An 18,828-nucleotide genomic window follows, 5' to 3' on the forward strand; every position below is an offset into this window, starting at 1 on the left:
CATACACTTGACTCGGTCATTTCGTGGTTGACAAGTCAAGTCAGGCGGGATTCAACCCCCTTGGCTTAGAGAAACACGAGCAGAGAGATCTGCAGTGATACCAGGGCGCACACCCGGGCCCGGTGGGCTGGCCTCCCGACCTCCCTCCTTGACCGTGTTTCACAAGCTAGACGGCGGCGTGCTGGTGAGCCCGCCGGCCACGGGCCTGCCACGGGGATGCCACTGGGGACACGGAGCCCACCCTGCTCCCACCGCACCTGATCTGCCACAGGCAGTCCGCACGTGGAAGAAATCAGCGCATCCTGTATCCGCGACCACTGGCCACACGAGGGACTTCGGTCCTCCGCGGCCCAGCGACTCAGGACCCTGGTAATCGTGGTGATATAGTTCCTGATCTCGGTGTAACTGCCCATCAGCTGAAGGGTGGACAGGTGCTTCAGGCTGGAGTTATATCTGAAGGGAATGGAAGACTTGTGGGGATTGCTCCAGCCTGCTGCAAGCCTGCCCCGCCTGCGACCCAGAGGACTTCTACCTGGTATAGAAAACTCCTTGGGGGGTCAGGGCAGACGGGGAATGGCTCGGAGGACAGGCAGTCGGTGCAAGAGAAACTCAGAAAAGGCCGTGAGGCCTAACATCGGAACTCCGAAAGACCCCTGAGCAGAGCTGAAACGGGCCCAGCGCCAAGCACAATGGCAGATCTGCATTGCGGCGCATGACACAGGACCGGCCTGAACTAGTAGGAGACAGCAACGTGGCCACAGCTGGCTGGAGGTCCCCAAGCATCTGAACCCTGCACCCTGGTTACGTGGGGTTTGTGCCAGGAACGTAAGAGCAGCCCGAGTATGATAATCAGTCAGGGTGACAGCCCACGGTAACGGACCGAGGGACACAACCCACATCATCCTCTCCATGGAGCCAGCGAACCGCTGACAAAATCCAACACCCTTTCATGATGAAAAAATACCCTAGGGATCCCTGGGTGGCGCAGCGGTTTGGCGCCTGCCTTTGGCCCAGGGCGCGATCCTGGAGACCCGGGATCGAATCCCACATTAGGCTCCCGGTGCATGGAGCCTGCTTCTCCCTCTGCCTGTGTCTCTGCCTCTCTCTCTCTCTCTGTATGACTATCATAAATAAAAAAAAAAAATACCCTAAATCTAGGAATGCAAGGGAACTTCTTCAACCTCAAAACAAACACACCTATGGAGAACCTACAGCGAACACGACACTAAGTGGTGAATGATGAAAGGCTTCCGGCTTAGACTGGAAGAGAGCGAGCCCCACATCTCCATACTCGCCACTTCTATTCACCTTTGACTGGAAGAGTCCAGCCTGGGTGAGTCAGCGAGGGGGAAAAGAAAAAGTTATCCAGGTTGGAAAGGAAGGAGTAAAGCTCTGTTTGCAGAATAGAAAAATGATGTGAAAAATCCCTAAGAATGCACTAAGAAGCTACGAGAACAAATAAATGAGTGTGCAAGGCCGCAGGAAACAGGATCGATAACATAAACACCGATTGTATAGCTACACAGTAGCAATAAGAATCCAAAAGCAGAATTTAGGAAAAACAACTCCATTTACAATAGCATTAAAAAGAATAGGATGCTTATAATTACACTCCACCAAAAAATTCGATACCTGTACCCTGGAAACTATAAAACATTGCTGAAAGAAATTAAAATCTAATAAAGGGAAAACCGCAGATGGGTGGACTTCATGTTCTCAAGATGATGATCTTTGCAGAGCGACCTACAGACTCCAGGCAGTGCCTGTCGAGATCCCCGGGGGCTTTGTGCTGACGTTGCCAAAATAACCCCCAGGAGACCCAGAATAACCAGAACGGGCTTGAACAAGAAGAACAAGGCCGGTGGGTTCGTGTTTCCCAATTCCAAAATATGCTAGGAAGTTACAGGAGGGAAGACGGCATGGCTCGGGGTGAGGGGGACACGGCAGACGGAGCTGCACTGAGGCTCCGCGGCATTCCTGGCCAATTGATTTTGACCAAGGGCCTTGGACAGGTCAATGGGGAGAGATTGGCCTTTCCGACGCACGATGCCGGAAGAACTAAATACACCTGCAGAAAAATGAACTTGGAGCCTTACCTCACGCCACACACACACTGGCCCAGAGGGGATCACCAGGCGGCCCTGCGGCCCAGCAACTCCCCCTCAGGCATCCGCCACACCCCGCATCTCTGTTCCTAACAGCATTATTCCTAACAGTCAGAAGCAGAAACACATCACACGTCCACCAACTGATGAACAGATGAACAGGTGGTGGGCCCACAGCTGAGCACCACCTGGCCACACAGAGGCGGGGTCGCAACATTCCCGCAATGTGGATGGACCTCAAAGACGCCGCTCAAGCGAAGGAGCCAGGCACAAAGGAACACACGGGGCATGACCCTGCTTGCAGCCATGTCCAGGACGGGCAAATCTGTGGGCAGGACGTACGTAGGGGCTGTCGGGGCTGCAGGAGGGAGCCGCGTGGTCGGGGAAGGGGAGGGACGGCGAGCGAGCCCGAGGGTGTAGGGGACAATGGCAAAGCCCCAAAGCTAGGGGTCGTGATGCTGGCGCTCAGCTGTGTCGTGCACCGAACCCAAGGGGCCAAGTGCACGCAGGTGGGATCCTGGCACGGCGGGCGCCCTGCGGGCCGCAGCCACCTGGGCGCATCGCACACACCTGAGTCAGGGCTGCGGAGGCAGAGCCCTGGCTGTTTCTGTTCTCGTCCCCAGAGGACGGGTCCCCGGGAGCCACCACAGACCCCGTCTGTGGCTATCGGGGGACACCCTGCTCCCGAGGAGGCGCGGGCCAGCCCGAGGGCGTCCCTGTACAGCACACTCACGTGTCCTCGTCCAGGCAGAGGCTCCCGTGGAAATGGGGCAGCACGGTCACCGCCACCGCGCATGGGAGCGTCCGGGAGCCCACGCCGTCCGTGATCTCCATGGACACCATGACTGGAAGGGAACGTGGGAGGAGGGTCACTGTGGAGACCAACCGCCCAGCATCCAGAGTCTCTGGGTGGATCCATGCGCCCGGGAGGTGACGTCACAACACAGCAGGCCTGGGCCTAAGTGGGGGGCCACCCCGCAGGGGTTCCAACAGTGCCACGCGGCAGTATGGGGCCCTGGGCGCCGGAGAGCAGCCGGCAGGAGTGGCCGTGGGCCTGGAGCCGCAGACGTGGCCGCCACGGGCCTTGGGAGCCCGGCAGCGTCGCTCACGCACCCAGGCACTCCCTCATCCGGCCTGCAAGCCCGGTGCGCCAGCAGCAGCACTACACAGCAGTGACGGGCCCGGCCCCCCGGGAGACAGGGGCCACCCGGCCTCGAGGATCGAGGGCACAGTGATCATTCGAAGCAGCTCCTGAGCGATGCACGGAGAGGGCAGGTCTGGGGGCAAAGCCGGGACATCCGCACGCAGCCCCCGGAGCGGCCCGGCCGACGGCTGAGCAGGCCCGGCTACAGGCCCGTGACCAGGGCTTTGCGGGCGGACCCGAGCGGGCGCTGCTGCCATGGAGGCCACAGGGCCAGCCCAGAGCTTCGCCGAGGTGCAGACCAGACGCAGGCGGCCACGTAAAAGCCTTTGCAACCGGAAACACAAAGCCAAGGGTCTGGCACTTGATTTTGAAGGTCGGCGTTTCTCCAGACGTGGCCCCTGGATCCCGGGCCACCCAAACAGTCCAGGCACGTGCCCAGCGGGACGCTGAGCCCGCAGGCAAGGGGGCCGGTCCCGCGGTGAGAGGGCTGGTGCCACAGGGACGCGGGGCTCCCAGGGCAGAGCACGCGGCCCCCTGGGAGGCGGAGAAGGCGAGAGCACCAGCGGGCAGGTGGGCAGGCTGTACCCAACCCGCAGCCTGGGGAAGCCGCCCGCAAGAGACGGGTGGGCATAGGCCCAAGGGTGCAGCGCACTGCACCTGTTCCGCTCGCGTGCCCCCGCCCCCATGACCCTGGAAGTCAGCTCTTCACAGGCATCCATCACCCTGGTGTGCACAAGCCTCCTGCGCTTCTTGGGGTGGGGGGGAGGGCCTGAGTGACGTCACCCCCCCCCACCGGCTCGGCAGCCGTGGCCTGAAGTCTAGGTCTGCAGATTCACATCAAGAAGCCCTTTCGCCCGACACAGAGCCGAGGCCCTGCCCCAACGTCCTGCGGGGGTCTGCCCAGCCCTGGGGTCTGTAGGCCCTCAGATGGGGTCCCATGTGGCCACAGGGGGGCATGGGTGAGGGGCCTACGGGCTGCGGACCAGCGAGGGCTGCTCGGCCAACGCCAGCGGGTGGGGGAGGCGGGGGAGCATCCACGTGCAGGACCATTTCCAGGAGACATGGGGCGTGTGCAGCTTCACTGTGGAGGAATTCATAACCCAGGCCACGCACAGAGGCCCCTGCAGTCAGAACGCCCTTGCCCAGCGTCACTGACCTGGGTCCCACGCAGGGCCACCTCACGCCCCGTGCTTCGTGAGTACGGGCGGCTGGTCTCAAAGGCTGAATTCATGAATGCAGGTGTTCTTGGGCATTGTGGCCCTTGCATATAGTTCAGTTATAACCTCCAGGTACAAGAAATGAATCGACTTATGGTATTGCTAATGCTCTGTTTCGAGCTAAAAAAAATAGGGGATCCAGCTAATCTAAAAAGCACAAGATGTTTTAAGATGAATACATAACAACAGTAATTTCTAGACACATAGTTTGAAGACTTCCTAGGTTAGGGAGGGGGGGAAGGTCTAGGGCCGTCAGCGAGCACCGCCAGCCACCCAGACCCACGCCCGACTCACCTTTGTAATTGTCCGAGGGCTCGCCTGCCGGCAGCACGAAGTAATACTGGGTGTCTCTCCCATGGTACAAAGTGTGTTCGGAGGCATTTCCTATCCGGTAACTAAATTTGTAACGAAAGTCCTAGGATCCGTTCCATATGAGGGCAAAACACAATGTTGAACAAACCAAATTAGATCCCCAGTAAACACACGACCCTGCGTCCCTCACTCCACCCCGGACCCTTGTTGGCAGATGGGCCGGGGCCGGGTAGGGGCTGCTCGCACGGGGGTGACCACCGACCTCCGGGGCCCCTTGCCCAGCGCCAAGAGGGCCCCACGCTGTGCTGTCACTCAGGGCAGCGCGCTCCCCGGGCCTGGGAACCCCAAAAGCCACAGAGACACAGATCTCTGGGCCTCCTGGGGGTAAGTTCTGTCTCTTTCAAATGAATAAATAAAATCTTAAAAATAAATAGGACTTAATAAGGAAAAAAAAAAGAGCAGGGCACTTGGGGCCTGCAGGAGGCCAGGATCTGAGCCCTGGGGCCGCGCGTGGTGGGTTTGTGGGAGGAGCAGGCCTGGCACCCAAGAGGCTGGAGGGCATCCCCACGGCACCCCTGCGCCAACCCCGGCGCCGAGCTTCACACCCACAGCACTTCCCCGAGCACCTCCTCTGCCCCGGCCTCTGGGACGGACTCGCGTGGCCGCGCGTACCGGTCTCACCGCCATGCAGAAGACGCTGAAGACGGTGTGAGCCTCGAGGCCACGGTGCGGCTGCACCTGGCAGGCCACGTCCCGCGGGGCTGGATGCAGGGTCACGTACAGCTGCGCCCTCCCCAGCAGGCCGCGCATGGAGGCTACAGCGGAGGACGAGGCGTGAGGGCCGCACCCCCCGTGGGTGCCGTGTGCGAGGGGCGGGGACACAGCCTCGCAGCCCATCCCAAGGCCGAGGCCGGCCTGGCGAGCGTGGGAGCGGGGGGACGGGGCGAGGGCTGCTGGGGCGCACAGGGACACAAGCGGGACGGCGGGGACGACCCAGGCCTCGGCGCTCAGGCTCTGAGTCTCCCCACCCCGAGGCAGTGACCAGCCAAAGCCAGCAGCCCCCGTGTCCGCACTTGGACAAATGGCAGCGGCAGTGGGAGTGAGGTGTGGCCGCAAAAGCAAAGGTCTCCCACGTGCCTGACACAGGTGCCCGGGGGTGCATTTCTGGACGCACCGAGTGAGGGGCTGCAGGACGTTTGCAAAGTCGTCAGGCAGAGACGGGGCATGGGTGTGACGGCTGGGGACCCCTCGGGCTTCGGGAAGGGAGGCCCGTCGGGCTACGGGGGTGGGGACGCAGCCCAAGCGGCAGACTGTGACCCTAACCCATGCACACGCATAAGCCATCAGGTCATATGGAACCAAAAGCCTCGGGAAATGGGGCAGAAAATGTAAAACTGCCCCCAAAGGGAGATGTGAAAGCGGGTTACGGAGGAGCCAGAGGGGCACGGAGCAGGCGCCGTGCGAACAGGCGGCTCACAGGCTGCCCAGAACCACCGTCACCTCCTCGGGGCTTAACAGGCGTACAAGTCATTGGTCAATTTGCGGGGGAGAGAACCAACTTACACAGTTGTCTTGGGGAAAAAAAACCTAATGCACACGTCGTTTTCTGTCTTCCTAGAGGCAAACATCTCCACCTTTACCGTGACCTAAACACGCTGCTGACCCCATATGGCCCAGAAGCGCGGGGGGGAGGTACAAGGGGCGGAGGGAGCTCAGCGTGCTCTGGAGCGAGAGCCGGGGGGTGGACGGGGCTGCAGCTTCTAGAAGCGCCATGAATCACGACAACCCGCTTCCCCGGGCGCCTGGCAGCTCAGGTCTCCCCAGGCTGCCTCTCCCCGCTCCTACTCGCTCTCCCTCGCTCTAATAAAGAAAATCTTTAAGAAAAAGCAAACCCCGATGGTCCCTGCAGCAGGGCCGGCGGGCAGCAGGACGTACCCACGGAGGCTTGCACGACGTATGTCTCCCCGGGGCTCAGCGAGAACGGCTTTATTGTCACTGCGTGTCCCGTGATGCCTGCGGACAAGGGGGCGTCAGCGGGCTGCGGACACACAGACCCCGGCCCCGGAGCCGCCTGCGGAGCGTGCTCGCTGCCCCCGCCACCGCCCTCGGGGTGCGACCCGCCTGGCTGCAGGCCTGGGAGCCCCCTGCAGCCCCCCTGCCCGAGCACCCTGAGCGGGAGCCTGGGGTCACGTCTGGATCGCACTCGGCTCTGGCAGCGAGTGGACCCTGGCGGGAGCCCACACCACACTCGTGCCAGCTGGGGCGTCCACGGGGTCCCATGGGACACATGGGGTCTGCCCACGGCGCATGATTAAGGCGTTTCAAAGCAATGTTCTCGTCTCCAAGGGCACCGGCCGGGAAGCATTTCTTAAATCTGGGTGTGACTACTGCCCACTGGTGACGGGTCCCCTCCTTAGCGGCCAGAGGCTGACCCCAAGTGCGGGCTGGTGGTCTCAGCAGGGAAACCCTGGTTTCCCGAAATGTGGCAGGGGACGGGGAGGAGACAGCCATGTGATGTCAGGGGAAGCCCGGGGCTCCAGGGCGGGAGTGCGGTCCCACGCGCAGCACCGCCAGCAGAGCCCCCGTGCCCACGTCACGTGGTGGCCGCCCCCAGGGAGGACGTCTGGGTCCCCGGCCTCAGGGCGCTTCCTGGCACAGGCTTGGCGGCCCCTGTACCCCACGGCCTGCAGACAGGGCTCCCGGCGGGCCACAGAGGAGCCCCCCACCTTGGAGTGGAGCCTCTGCACCCTGTCCACAGAGGGACACGCGAGGAGAAAAGGCACAATGAGCCCTCAGGCTGCTCTCTTGAAAGGAAAACTTGCAGAGGAAACTGAGGTCTGGTCCCCAACCCCTGACCAGCTGCAAATCCCCAGACGTGAAGCGAGTGCTCCTACCAGAGGCCGTGTAGCTGCGGAAGAGGGCGCGGCCCACTGGGGCCTTGGGCCAGTCCACCATGAGGGCCGGCCCCGCCGCGGGGCGCAGGGGGCCCAGCAGGTTGTCCCCATCCCCCTGGCCCCCACCAGGACTCAAACTCGGGTCTGCTCCCGGGAGGCTGGCGCCAGACCCTAGGAAGACAAGCCAAGGCGACAGATGGTCAAGGGACAAGTCCCAGTTACGTCCCGGAAGGCCAGTGCCCCAGCTGAGCCCAGCAGAGCAGACAATGCTGGCCACCGCCATCCTACAGGCCGGACCAGGGCGAGCGAGGACAGACACGGCGGGGTGTGGAGGGGACCCAGCAGGTGGGCCGTGGCCAGGCCATCGCCTGGGGCAGGGGCAGACACAGGCCGGAGCCAGCTCTGCAGTGAGCACCCGGAGGAGGGGGAGAAATGAGACTTGAGGGGGTGAGGAAGCAGGAAACGAGGTGGGAGAAAGTGCCAGAAAGCCACTGAGGATGGCCTGCGGGGGGCCCGGCTGCACCCTGAAAGCAGCCAGGCGCGGGCTGTCCAGGCGGCGGGAAGGGAGGCGGAGACGGAGGAAGAGCTCACGGGTGCCCGGGCACTCAGTGGTGCCAGGATGCCGCGGAGGACGGACAGACTGACTGCAGACTCACGGTCGCCGGGAGGAGACGCCGTGAGAACACGACCCGCATGGGGCTCAGAACCGACTCATAGGCAGGAAGGCGATTCCATCAATACTGTGCTTTCCCTTCATTCAGCCTTATTTACGGGGCACCTGCTGTGAGCCCGGGTGAGCCCTCACACACCTGCGTGGACACGGGGTGGAGCCGGGACAGGCCTAATGACACTGTGGAGGCAGGGGAGGAGGGTGCCGACGATGCCGGGCAGGACAGATGGACAAATCCACCATGACCGCCTGGCTGTCCTGACACAGAGGGACACGTCGCCCCCTGAGCTTCCAGCCGTCCCGTCCAGTGATGGATACGTCATCCACCAAGCACTATCTGTCCCTCGAGCCAGAGTCCAGGCATCATCTGGATCGAAGGTCCACACTGGCCGTGGAAGCACGCCCGAGGGCAGGAGCAGGGCCGCAGGGGGAGAGCTGGCGAGCACCGAGAGCTTCAGCAGCGTCAAGGACGCGGGGCTGTCACAGGAGCGGAGCTGGCGGAGATGGAGGCGGGACGGCCCAGCAGGAGGAAAGCACCGGCGGGAAGGAGGCCGTGCTCCACGGGGACACCTCGGGGCTCCGGCCGCCAACACCCATGGACCAAGGTGGGGGCCATGGACGGCGCCTCCGGGGGCCTGGGGCTACCTGGGGCTCTGGAGCAAGGGACCCCGAGTACAGAGGAGGCTGAGCCAGAAGATCGGGGTGGACAGTGACCTGCAAAGGAGTCTCAGCTTTTCCCTGTGCCTCTGGGAGCTCTTGGTGCTCGTGATGCCGGGGCAGAAGGGGAGCTCTCGACTTCAGAGACTTCAGAGCCTGGGCTGGCGTGGGGACACGGGGACATGGGGAGCCCCAGAGAGAGCAGACACCTTGGTGCCTGGGCTGGCGTGGGGACAGCGACACGGGGAACCCCAGAGAGAGGGGACACCTTGCAGCCTGGGCTGGCGTGGGGACAGGGGGACACGGGGAGCCCCAGCACGGTGACGGTGACGACTCACAGTGGGCCGGCTGTCTCCCTGTGGGCGGCACCGCCTCCTGGATGTCCCCGTAGTCGGCTTCGAAGTCTATGGGGAGGAGCACAGCACTGCCCGTGACGCGCACAGGCCTCCCGAGGCGCCCACGGCCGCCCAGGCCTCGTGCAGGGTCCACCTGTGGCTCGGCAGCGTCACCCCGTTGCTGGGGCCGTGGAGGGGCAGGCGGCTGGGTGCGGGGCTCCCTGGGATGAACCGCCGTGGGTGCGGGGCCGAAGCCAAGCTCTCACTCCCCCCGGCTCCCCTGTCCCTTCAGAGAGCCTCGCACCCCTTCCCCTCAGCAGGACGGAGGTGGACACATCCCCGCGGCTGTCCTGTCCCGGGGGCTGGGGGTGCAGAGGCCCCCCACCCGCTGGCCTGAGGCCCGGGGCCCCTGGGGCGGGGACATCTTCCAGGCTGCAGCCCAAGGAAGGTGCACGTCGATGGCATCACAAGGGGACGGTGCTCCCCGACAAAGGGTCCCCTCTCCACTTGGGAGGCACAGAAATGGTTCGAGTGCAGCCTGGAAACTGGGGGGAAAGGGAAGGGCCGGGGCACCAGGACGGCCCTGAGCCCGACTCGGCCTCGCTGGGGAGAAGGGACCTGAGCACGAGCGTCCTGCAAGCTCAGCACTTACCAGAGGGGGACGGCGACGGGCTCCGGGGCGACCAAGTCCCAGGGGACCCCGCGTCCCGGCGAGCCAGTCCAGGGAACGCGGCGTCGCTCGCAGCAGGAAGTGGGTACGTGCTGACGGGCCCCGAGGATGGTGTCCCCGGGGTTGATGGTCCCGGCTGCACCCGGGGCTGTGGTGACTGCTTCCGTGAGGACGCCGCACCCGTCCCACAGGGCTCCGGGCAGCTCGGCGCCGTGGACGGTGCACTGGACGGCGGCAGCGTGGAATCGGCCCCCAGGCCGGCAGCGCCCAGCAGCCCCACCGCCCTGCAAAAGGGACCTGGACCAGACGAGCACCAGGGTCAGACGTTGGGGCAGGAGCAGTACGCGTGTCACCCTGCGGGCACCGGGGCCCAGGGGCCTGAGCATCTGACTCTTCGTTCTGTCTCAGGTCGTGATCCCAGGTCCTGGGATCGAGTCCCGCGTGGGGCCCCGTGCTCAGCGGGCGCCTGCTTCTCCCTCCCCCTCCCCCTGCTCACGTTTGCTCTCAAATGATTACATAGAAAATCTTTTTAAGCAAACAAATAAAAAGAAACAAAACTGCGTACGGACGTCATCGGCATGCCACCTTCACACACGTGACCCCCACTGGGAAGGACTCGCGCAGGAAGTGGCGGGGAGCTCGGTTCCCCGGGGGCAGCAGGGAGGTAGGTGGAGGAGCAGAGCTGGTGTTCGCATCCGTCCGCCTGCACCTGCCCTCCCCCGCACACCTGGCGCAGGTTAGTCCCGCCTCCTCTAGACACGCTCACCTGTGCCCCCCCCCACCCGTGTGGTCAATCTAAACGGCGCTGCCGTGAGTTACGAGAAAGGATTTCTATGGGGTCGCTCGGGGACGCCTCGCTGCCGTCACAGCGAGACTGTTGGGCGATAGAGGGAGACACTCACTGCTGTGCTGCGACCCGCGCACCAGCTGTTTGCCCGTCAGCCCCTCCGCGTCCCCCCCACTTTGGTTCTGAAAAGCCCACAGGGCGTGGGAAGGGCCCCTGCAGGAGGGGCGCCCACGTGGTCACGCCCACCGGAGGGCACGGCCGGGACACGGGTCCGGGCAAGTCCGCGTCTGCCCCGGGACCTGAGGCCTCCGCCTCCCCGGGTGGGCGAGGCCAAGGCAGCTGGGGCCTTACCGTCCGTTCGGGTCCCTTCCGTGGCGTTGACCAGGAACAGGTCCCAGGAGTAAGACAGGCGGGGCCCCGCGGCACACGCGTCGCACTCGGCGCGCAGGGAAAGCTCTTCGTTCCAGTTGACAAGCGCGTCCTTGAAGCTGCCCCGGGAGATGCGGACAAACCTGCAGCCGCGCAGACCGGGTGGGGCGTTAAGGGCAGCCCGGGGGGCTTCGGCCTCGCTCTCCCGGGGGCGTGTGGCACCGGCAAGGCCAGCACGACGGAGCCTACGGGCTGACCGAGCCCGCACACACTCCCCCAGCACCGCCTCGCGCCCCAGGCTGCGCACCCTGCCCGGGAGGCCGCGTGACCCCCCACGCTGCACGGAGCTCAGGCAGGGCCGGGCCGGCACCCTGACCCCCACCCTGGGCCGTGCACCCTGCCATGGCGGCCGCGCGTCCCCCCCACGCTGCACGGAGCTCAGGCAGGGCCAGGATGGCACCCTGACCCCCCTCAGGCCACGCACCCCGCCCTCCCCACCCAGGGAGGCTGCCTTCCCCCACCCCTGCTCCCCTCACCTTGGAGCCCCCCCGCCACCTGGAGCCTGACCTGGGTGCCCCCATTGCCAGGTGCATCCTTCATGCCCACGGCCCTGCCCGCTCTCAGCCGCCTGCTGCCCCGACCCCACACGTGAGACCCCAGCTCCCTCAGGCCTGCGGGCTGAGCCTCCTCCCCTCCTCCAGGCCCTGCTGCCGCCCAGGCTCACTTGCCGTCCTGCGGGACATAATGCAGTGCCCCGGCCCCCAGGCCCGCTCCAGTGGGGTGTTTGCTTGTGGATGCGGGGCCCTCAGCAGGTCAGCAGGAGGCCCCCGAGTGGGTGCATGGTGCCGGCATCTCCCATGTGAAGGTGCCGTCCGCACGGGTCTCAGACTGCAGCCCGTAGGTGCAGCTCCCGGCGCAGGAGGGGTGGGGTCATGGGGAGCGCACGGCGCACAGGCTCCCCGGGGCTCAGGCTGGCCCGTCCCTGCGTGTGCGTCCACCCATAAGTGCTCACACGTCTCCCGCAGGGGTGCACTCGGGCCAGGAGGGGCCCACCCGGGCCTCACGGCGGGCGGCGTCCACCCTCCTCCCTCACAACACAGTCCAGGAGGGTTTCAGAGTCAGCGCTTTGTCTCGGGGCCCTCGGGTGACTGACTCGGCTCAGGTCCAGGTCCCGGGGTCCGGGGATCGAGTCCCGACGGGCTCCCTGCTCAGCGGGGCGACCGCTGCTCCCTCCGCCCCTGCCCCTCCCCACATGCGTTCTCTCTCTCTCTCTCTCTCTCTCCCTAATACAAAAATAAAATCTTGACAATTAGTGCATTTGGTATCTTGCAAGGAGCAGAATTACATAGTGCTTTGTATTTTTTAGAACAAAAGTGTCTTATTTATTACATATGATCTTCTGATTTACAGCCCGAGGTTTGTGACCCTGTACGTCCCTTCACCTTCGGTCTCTAATTTTTTTTTAAATTTTTTTAAATTTTTATTTATTTATGATAGTCACAGAGAGAGAGAGAGAGAGAGAGAGAGAGAGAGGCAGAGACACAGGCAGAGGGAGAAGCAGGCTCCATGCACCGGGAGCCCGATGTGGGATTCGATCCCGGGTCTCCAGGATCGCGCCCTGGGCCAAAGGCAGGCGCCAAACCGCTGCACCACCCAGGGATCCCTCTAATTTTTTTTTAAGTAGGTCCCACACCCAACGTGGGGCTTGAACTCAGGACGGCGAGATCAGGAGTCACAGCCTGTACCGACCGCACCAGCGGGCGCCCTGATTCCCCTAGTTTGACTACACGTCAGGACTCCTGAGAAAGGCAGGTGGCTGGGCCTGCGTGGACCGTGGGCGGGTGCCCCATCTTGTCCACCTTATTTTTCATGGCTTCAGGCCTGAGCTCCTGGGGGGCATCTCCTCCAGAGAGGTCTGAGCTCGGTGCCACGGCTCATGTCCTCTCCCTCGCATCGGTCCTGCCAGCACAGCTAATTTGCTTCCTTCTCCAGGAAGCCTCCCAGGACCCACCCAGTTCTGCACACTTTTAACCACAGGCTGTCTTCACGTCGAGGTGGTGACTGCCCAGGCCCCTCGCAGGTCCGTGTACGGAAGCGGCCCGCCCGTCTGGGCCCGTCCAGGTGGCCTGCTTGCCCCCGGCCTGCTCCCTCATGACCCAGGCCCCCAGGGGTGACAGAAGCAGCTGTGGCTCATGCATCCAGGGTCTGGCCTGCTCGTTGCAGACCCGGCTGCCATCGGAGCCCTTCCCTACCCTCGCGCCCTGCACTGCCTCGACGTCACACGTGGCCCAGCCCCTTGATGCCCGCACGGCCCTAAGACGAGGCCCCGGGTACCACAGCCCTGAGCCCCAGCGCAGGCCTCTGCCTCGGGGCAGCTGCTGGGCTGGAGGGGCGCCTCCTCCTAGGAGTCCCCCACGTCAGCAGTAGCCTGTACGCGCGTCCCCAGGCCCCAGCCCTTGTCAGTCGGGCCCCTTGGCCCTCAGCACAGGGGTCCTGTGTGGCCCCAGGTCCCAGCGACCCCCCATCACCCCCGGGCCCAGCACGCAGGGGGCACGGGGCACACAGTACCTGAGTGCCGCGTCGGGGCGCGGGGACAGGAACACCTGCGCCTCTGAAGAGTTCCGGCCAGCACTGGACACGGTCAGCGTCACGAGAAACTGGTCATAGCTGTTGCTGAGAGAGCTGGCAGGAAAAGAAAGGGAGGGGGCCCCAGCACGCAGGCTGTGCGGAGAGGAGGTGGTGAAGCAGGGCTCCCCAGGGGCGCCGGCCGCGGTGCACGTCCAGTGGTACCTGTGGGAGAAGCCCCCATGGGGCGATCGCGCCAGCTCACTAAAAGGGCTTCCCTGGGCCCGGGAGCAGGCGGGGGGAGGCCCTCGGGGGGAGCTCTCCTCCTCCTCCAGGCCTGGTGGGCGTGGTCCCCGCCCCCGGGGAGCAGACGCACGCTGGACTCGAGCTCGTGGGCACCACGCGGGGCTCACACGGGGGGCGCAGAGTGAAAAGAAGCACGTCTCCTGAGGCCGGGCGCCGGACGTACCCAGAACACAAGCGTGTGATTAGGGGGCCCAGTGGCCGCCTCTCGCCTCCACCAAAGCCCACGCTTGGGACGCAGCAAATGTCCCCGCTAATGGGGTGAAGAGACAAAGTGACTCCTCTAGCTGTTCAGGAATAGTCGTGGAGGACCCACGCTGTGCCAGCCACAGCCCTGCCCTCCTGGAGTGGATACTGCAGCGGGGACAGAGCACTGACGGTGCCTGCAGCGAGTGAGTGAATATGGGATGTCACAGGCAGAAGGAGCTATGGACAAACCCTGCGGATGAGGTCATTGGAAGCCTCCCTGGGCACACGATGTCTGACGGAAGGAGATGGGTGGTGACAGTTCAGGGGCAAACTGAGGCAAGATGCAGAAGGCACCCCCACTGCCAAGGCACCAAGGGAGAAGCATAGCTGGGCGTCCGAGGGCAGGCGGGAACCGCAGGGCAGGGTGAGGACTCAGGGCGCAGGTGACTGACGGTGGACGCTGAGGCACGGAGAACGCTCTCGCTCTCCCTGAGCACAGAGGCAGTGCCACAGGGTTGGAGCAGAGCTTGACAAGACTCCGTCCACCTGCTCTGTGAGGCATGGTCTGATGATGGTCATAGGGAACATGGGGGCTGGGGAGGAGACCCCTGAAAGGAGCCCAAGATGCCACTCGGCCCGGATGGGGCCAGTGAGTTTTCCCAACAGACTGGCCAGGAAGCAGGAGAGAAAAAGAGAACTGCTTAAGGTTTTTGGCCTGAAAGACTGGAAGGATGCCTCCGTCGGCAGAGATGGAAAGGCCACAGAGGGACCGGGCCAGGAGATGGCAGGACACCCAACCTGAAGGCCAAGAGCTGTCTGGACAAAGGATGCATGCTCCAGGTGACCGGCACATGAATGGTGTCCATGGAGGATGCGTGTTCCAGGTCATGGGCATTGGGTGCCATCCATAGAGGATGCATGCTCCAGGTCATGGGCATTGGGTGCCATCCATGGAGGATGCGTGTTCCAGGTCATGGGCATTGGGTGCCATCCATGGAGGATGCGTGTTCCAGGTCATGGACATTGGGTGGCATCCGTGGAGGATGCGTGTTCCAGGTCATGGGCATTGGGTGCCATCCATGGAGGATGCATGTTCCAGGTCATGGGCATTGGGTGGCATCCATGGAGGATGCGTGTTCCAGGTCATGGACATTGGGTGGCATCCGTGGAGGATGCATGCTCCAAGCTATGGACATTAGGTGGCATCCGTGGAGGATGCGTGTTCCAGGTCATGCGAACCCCTTCCGCCCTGTGAGGACCAGCTAGGAACCAGGTCCTCCCCAGACACCAAAGCAAGGAATACCAGAAGAGCCTACTTGCTGAGCACTGAATGCCCCGTAAGATGGGGAAACCTAACGCCCAGGATGATGGCGGGGGAAGGGGGCTGTCTCAGGCAGGGACACCTGGTGCTCCTATAGCAGAGCCCATCGAGAGCCCCCGAGCCCCTTCCGCCCTGTGAGGACTAGCAGGGAACCAGGTCCTCCCCAGACACCAAAGCGGCCGGCACGTCCATCTGGCCTTCCGGCCTCACGTCCACACAGAGAAGTGTCCACTGTTTACAAGCTCACAGGCTGTGGGGTTTGTTAGGCAGCCTGCACGGACGGAGACGATATTTAAACTTCATTTTTCAAAATGTGCCATAAATGCCAACTTCCAAAGCTGCTCCGGGTTTCCTCCCGCCCCTCCCCCATGTGAGGGTCCTGAGTGAGACGTTAGCTCAACAGATAAAGGCAGAGGTCCCAACAGGGTGCAGATGATGCCAGCAGGATTCTACAGCCACCCATGCCGGCGTTCTGAGCCCTGGCTGGGAGGGGGCCACGGGCGAGCAGAAAGGCTGCCCCCACCTCGCCAGCGGTCCCACGGCCTTCCCGCGCTCACCTGAGGGTGGCCCCAGGGTTGTCTGGGTCGTAGGACTGGGAGCCGCTGAGGACGACGGTGACTGAGGGGGCCCTGGAGATGAACAGGTGCGTGCCCTCGGAGATGACACTAACGGGGGCCCTGGCCCGCACCTCCACCCCGACGCTGTAGTTGCTGTGCACGACGCTGCCATCCACCTGAACCTGCAACGTGACGACAAGGGGGCGTCACTCGGGGGCTCGGGCAGCATGCTCGCTGGAGCCGGACCGCCCTCTACCGCTGGAGGGACATTGGGGTGCCCGCCGGCTCTGAGTGGAATGTGAGACTCTTGAGATTGGGTCCGTGAGTTCACGCCCCACCTTGGGTGCAGAGATGACTTAGATAAATCAAGTTTTTAAAAAATAAGACAAAATTGGAAGGAAGCTGGTGAGCGTAAATGTGCCACCGGGTCCCGCAGCAGCTCCAGAGCGGCCCAGGTACCGGGAACCCAGCACATCACCTGTGTCAGAGGAACAGCCAACTGTGCCCCGAGTGGAGCCACGGTGGCCGGAGTGCAGGAGGGCAGGGGCGAGCGGGCACAGCTCCCGCCTCCGTGACTCGGCTCCCCATCATCTGCACACAGTCCTGAGCCGAGCCTGCCCTCCGACGGCAAGCCCGTCCACGGTCTTGGCTGGCAGAGCTGGCTTGCCCTAAGCTGCATTCCTAGGGCGGCTGCGTGAGCATCCAACTCCCGGTTTCTGCTCAGCTCACGATCTCAGGGTCATGAGGTCGAGCCCCACTTGGGGCTCCACGCTCAGCACAAAGTCCGCTGGAGAGGCTTCCTACCTCTCCCACCCTCCCACCCTCTCATTCTCTCAAATAAATAAATAAATAAATAAATAAATAAATAAATAAATAAATAAATGTATAAGTAAATAAATAAAATCTTAAAAAATCAACCTACACTTGTGGTCTCCACGTGATGGTCTTGAAGCAACGTAAATGAACTTCAAGACACATACTTGGAACCTCGGGAATCCTGGAACGTTCGATAAACAGGACGTCCCAAAGGGCTCTTCGAGGACTTTGACGCAATTTGGAAACCAAAGCAAATGAGAGCATGACACTCGCTGCTCGCTTCATGGGCTGCTCCTGGTCCTCAGTCTCCTTCAGAGGCGCTGCGGCTCCCTGCTGGTGGCTCCCCTAGGGCGACCTGGCGGCCGTCGAGCCCCCTGGGATCACACTCCCGCGTCTGCCGGCTCAGCCAGGCCCGCCCAAGGAGTGTTGCGCTGTCCCGGGATGGGGACGTGCAGGTGCGGGAGCTGCCCGTCAGCATGGTGGGATGGCGGGACCTCTGACGGTGCGACCCCCGAGCCATGCGACGAGCAGCTCAGATTCCAACGAAAGCACCTCAAAGCACCTCATCGAGGCAGGACCTGGAGGGAGACGCGGCCAGAGCCCGCTCCCCCGGCGACAAAGTGGCCCATGAGTTTGTGTGCCAGGCAACGGGGGCCCTTGAGCGTGGTGGCTTCACCCCTCCCTTAAGCCGTCCCTCGTGGGCAGGAACGGTGCCGTGACCCCACCGGCCGGAGCCTGGGAAAAGGGCGTCTCGCAGCCCTGGACACACCAGCCCACGGCACTCGGTCCCCTCAGCATTGCAGTGCCCATCACCGTGCACCTTACACAGCTGCGTACTTGCTCAGAGCCATGGAGGGAGGGGGGACCTCGCGGGCACGCTGTCCTGTCCCCTCCTCTCTTTGCCAGGTCGTCATTGTGTCCTTACACAGTAGGAACCGGGTCCTGCACAATGACCCCCGACTAACCTCCAACAGTATGTGTGGTCTGCATAGTCTCGGGCCGGAGAACCACCGTAGACACCTGGCCTCTCAGGAGCGGGACAGCCACCCAGTGCGGGGTCATGCCTGCACCTCATTCCTGCCCCCCTAGGGACACCTGGAGTCAGGCTGGGAGGGCGGCCACCACAGCCACAGGGTCTGCTCTGGGCCCCGGCAGCCCAGCTGCAATCTACCCTCCTCCCCCACTGCTCTGCCCTCCTGCTCAGGGACCCCAGCACCCCACCCCACTCCCAGGGACCCTGCCCCCCGTCCTCCCTCCTCCCCCACTGCTCTTGCCCTCCTGCTCAGGGACCCCAGCACAATCCCCTAGCCCCCCACATCCACCTGAACTCCCTCCACCATTTCCCACATGGCCCACTAAGCACTGAAGCCCGACCCCTTCATTTCTGCCTTCCCCTAGTCTTCAGAAGAAACCCACACTCTTGTGCTCAGACCCATATTCTGTTGCCCACCCTCTCAGAGCCCAAGAGCTTCCATGGGGCCATCCACAGCCTGGGCCACCCCGGGTCCTCTCCTGACCTGGCTCACACCCCACCCCGGGCTCCCCGTCTCATGCTCTCCCTCCCCCAGGAGCTGTCGAGCTCCGGGGGGCTAAGGCTACATGGTCCTCCCTGCATCCTTGTCTCCCTGGAGCAGAGCCAGGCGCAGACAGCCTCTTGTCACCAGGAAAACAGGGAGTGGCCTTGTTCCGCTCCACGCGCTCAGCCTCAGACCTTCCTTTGAATTTCCCAGGTCATTTTTACAAGCAGTCAGCAGGGCAGGTGGCTAAGGTCAAGTCCACCTACGTCCACCCACACTGCCACTGCAGAGCCCGGGTGGCAGGGGGTCCCGGACGCCCCCTCCAGCCTCTGCTCCCTGCCTGCTTTGCCAGCCTGCACCCCGGGCACGAGCCCCAGTCTCTGCCTGCAAAAAGACTCTG

The 18,828-nt window shown here is 63.3% G+C and overlaps 1 protein-coding gene across 1 annotated transcript in view; it reads right to left on the reverse strand.

Moving 5' to 3' along the window:
• Window positions 1–18,828, reverse strand: part of PKD1L1 (polycystin 1 like 1, transient receptor potential channel interacting) — a 72,115-nt gene that overhangs the window by 45,085 nt on the left and 8,202 nt on the right. The window contains exons 8-18 of the mRNA XM_055334794.1: window positions 16,096–16,277; window positions 13,729–13,950; window positions 11,143–11,303; window positions 9,987–10,301; window positions 9,338–9,403; window positions 7,673–7,843; window positions 6,714–6,791; window positions 5,451–5,593; window positions 4,761–4,881; window positions 2,839–2,950; window positions 258–453 (exon numbers count right to left, since the gene is read on the reverse strand). Of these exons, the coding sequence (XP_055190769.1) occupies window positions 258–453; window positions 2,839–2,950; window positions 4,761–4,881; window positions 5,451–5,593; window positions 6,714–6,791; window positions 7,673–7,843; window positions 9,338–9,403; window positions 9,987–10,301; window positions 11,143–11,303; window positions 13,729–13,950; window positions 16,096–16,277 (1,767 nt within the window). The remainder of the gene's footprint in view (window positions 1–257; window positions 454–2,838; window positions 2,951–4,760; window positions 4,882–5,450; window positions 5,594–6,713; window positions 6,792–7,672; window positions 7,844–9,337; window positions 9,404–9,986; window positions 10,302–11,142; window positions 11,304–13,728; window positions 13,951–16,095; window positions 16,278–18,828) is intronic.

Source organism: Nyctereutes procyonoides, unplaced genomic scaffold (genome assembly GCF_905146905.1).
Source record: "Nyctereutes procyonoides isolate TBG_1078 unplaced genomic scaffold, NYPRO_anot_genome, whole genome shotgun sequence".
Classification (NCBI taxonomy): domain Eukaryota; kingdom Metazoa; phylum Chordata; class Mammalia; order Carnivora; family Canidae; genus Nyctereutes; species Nyctereutes procyonoides.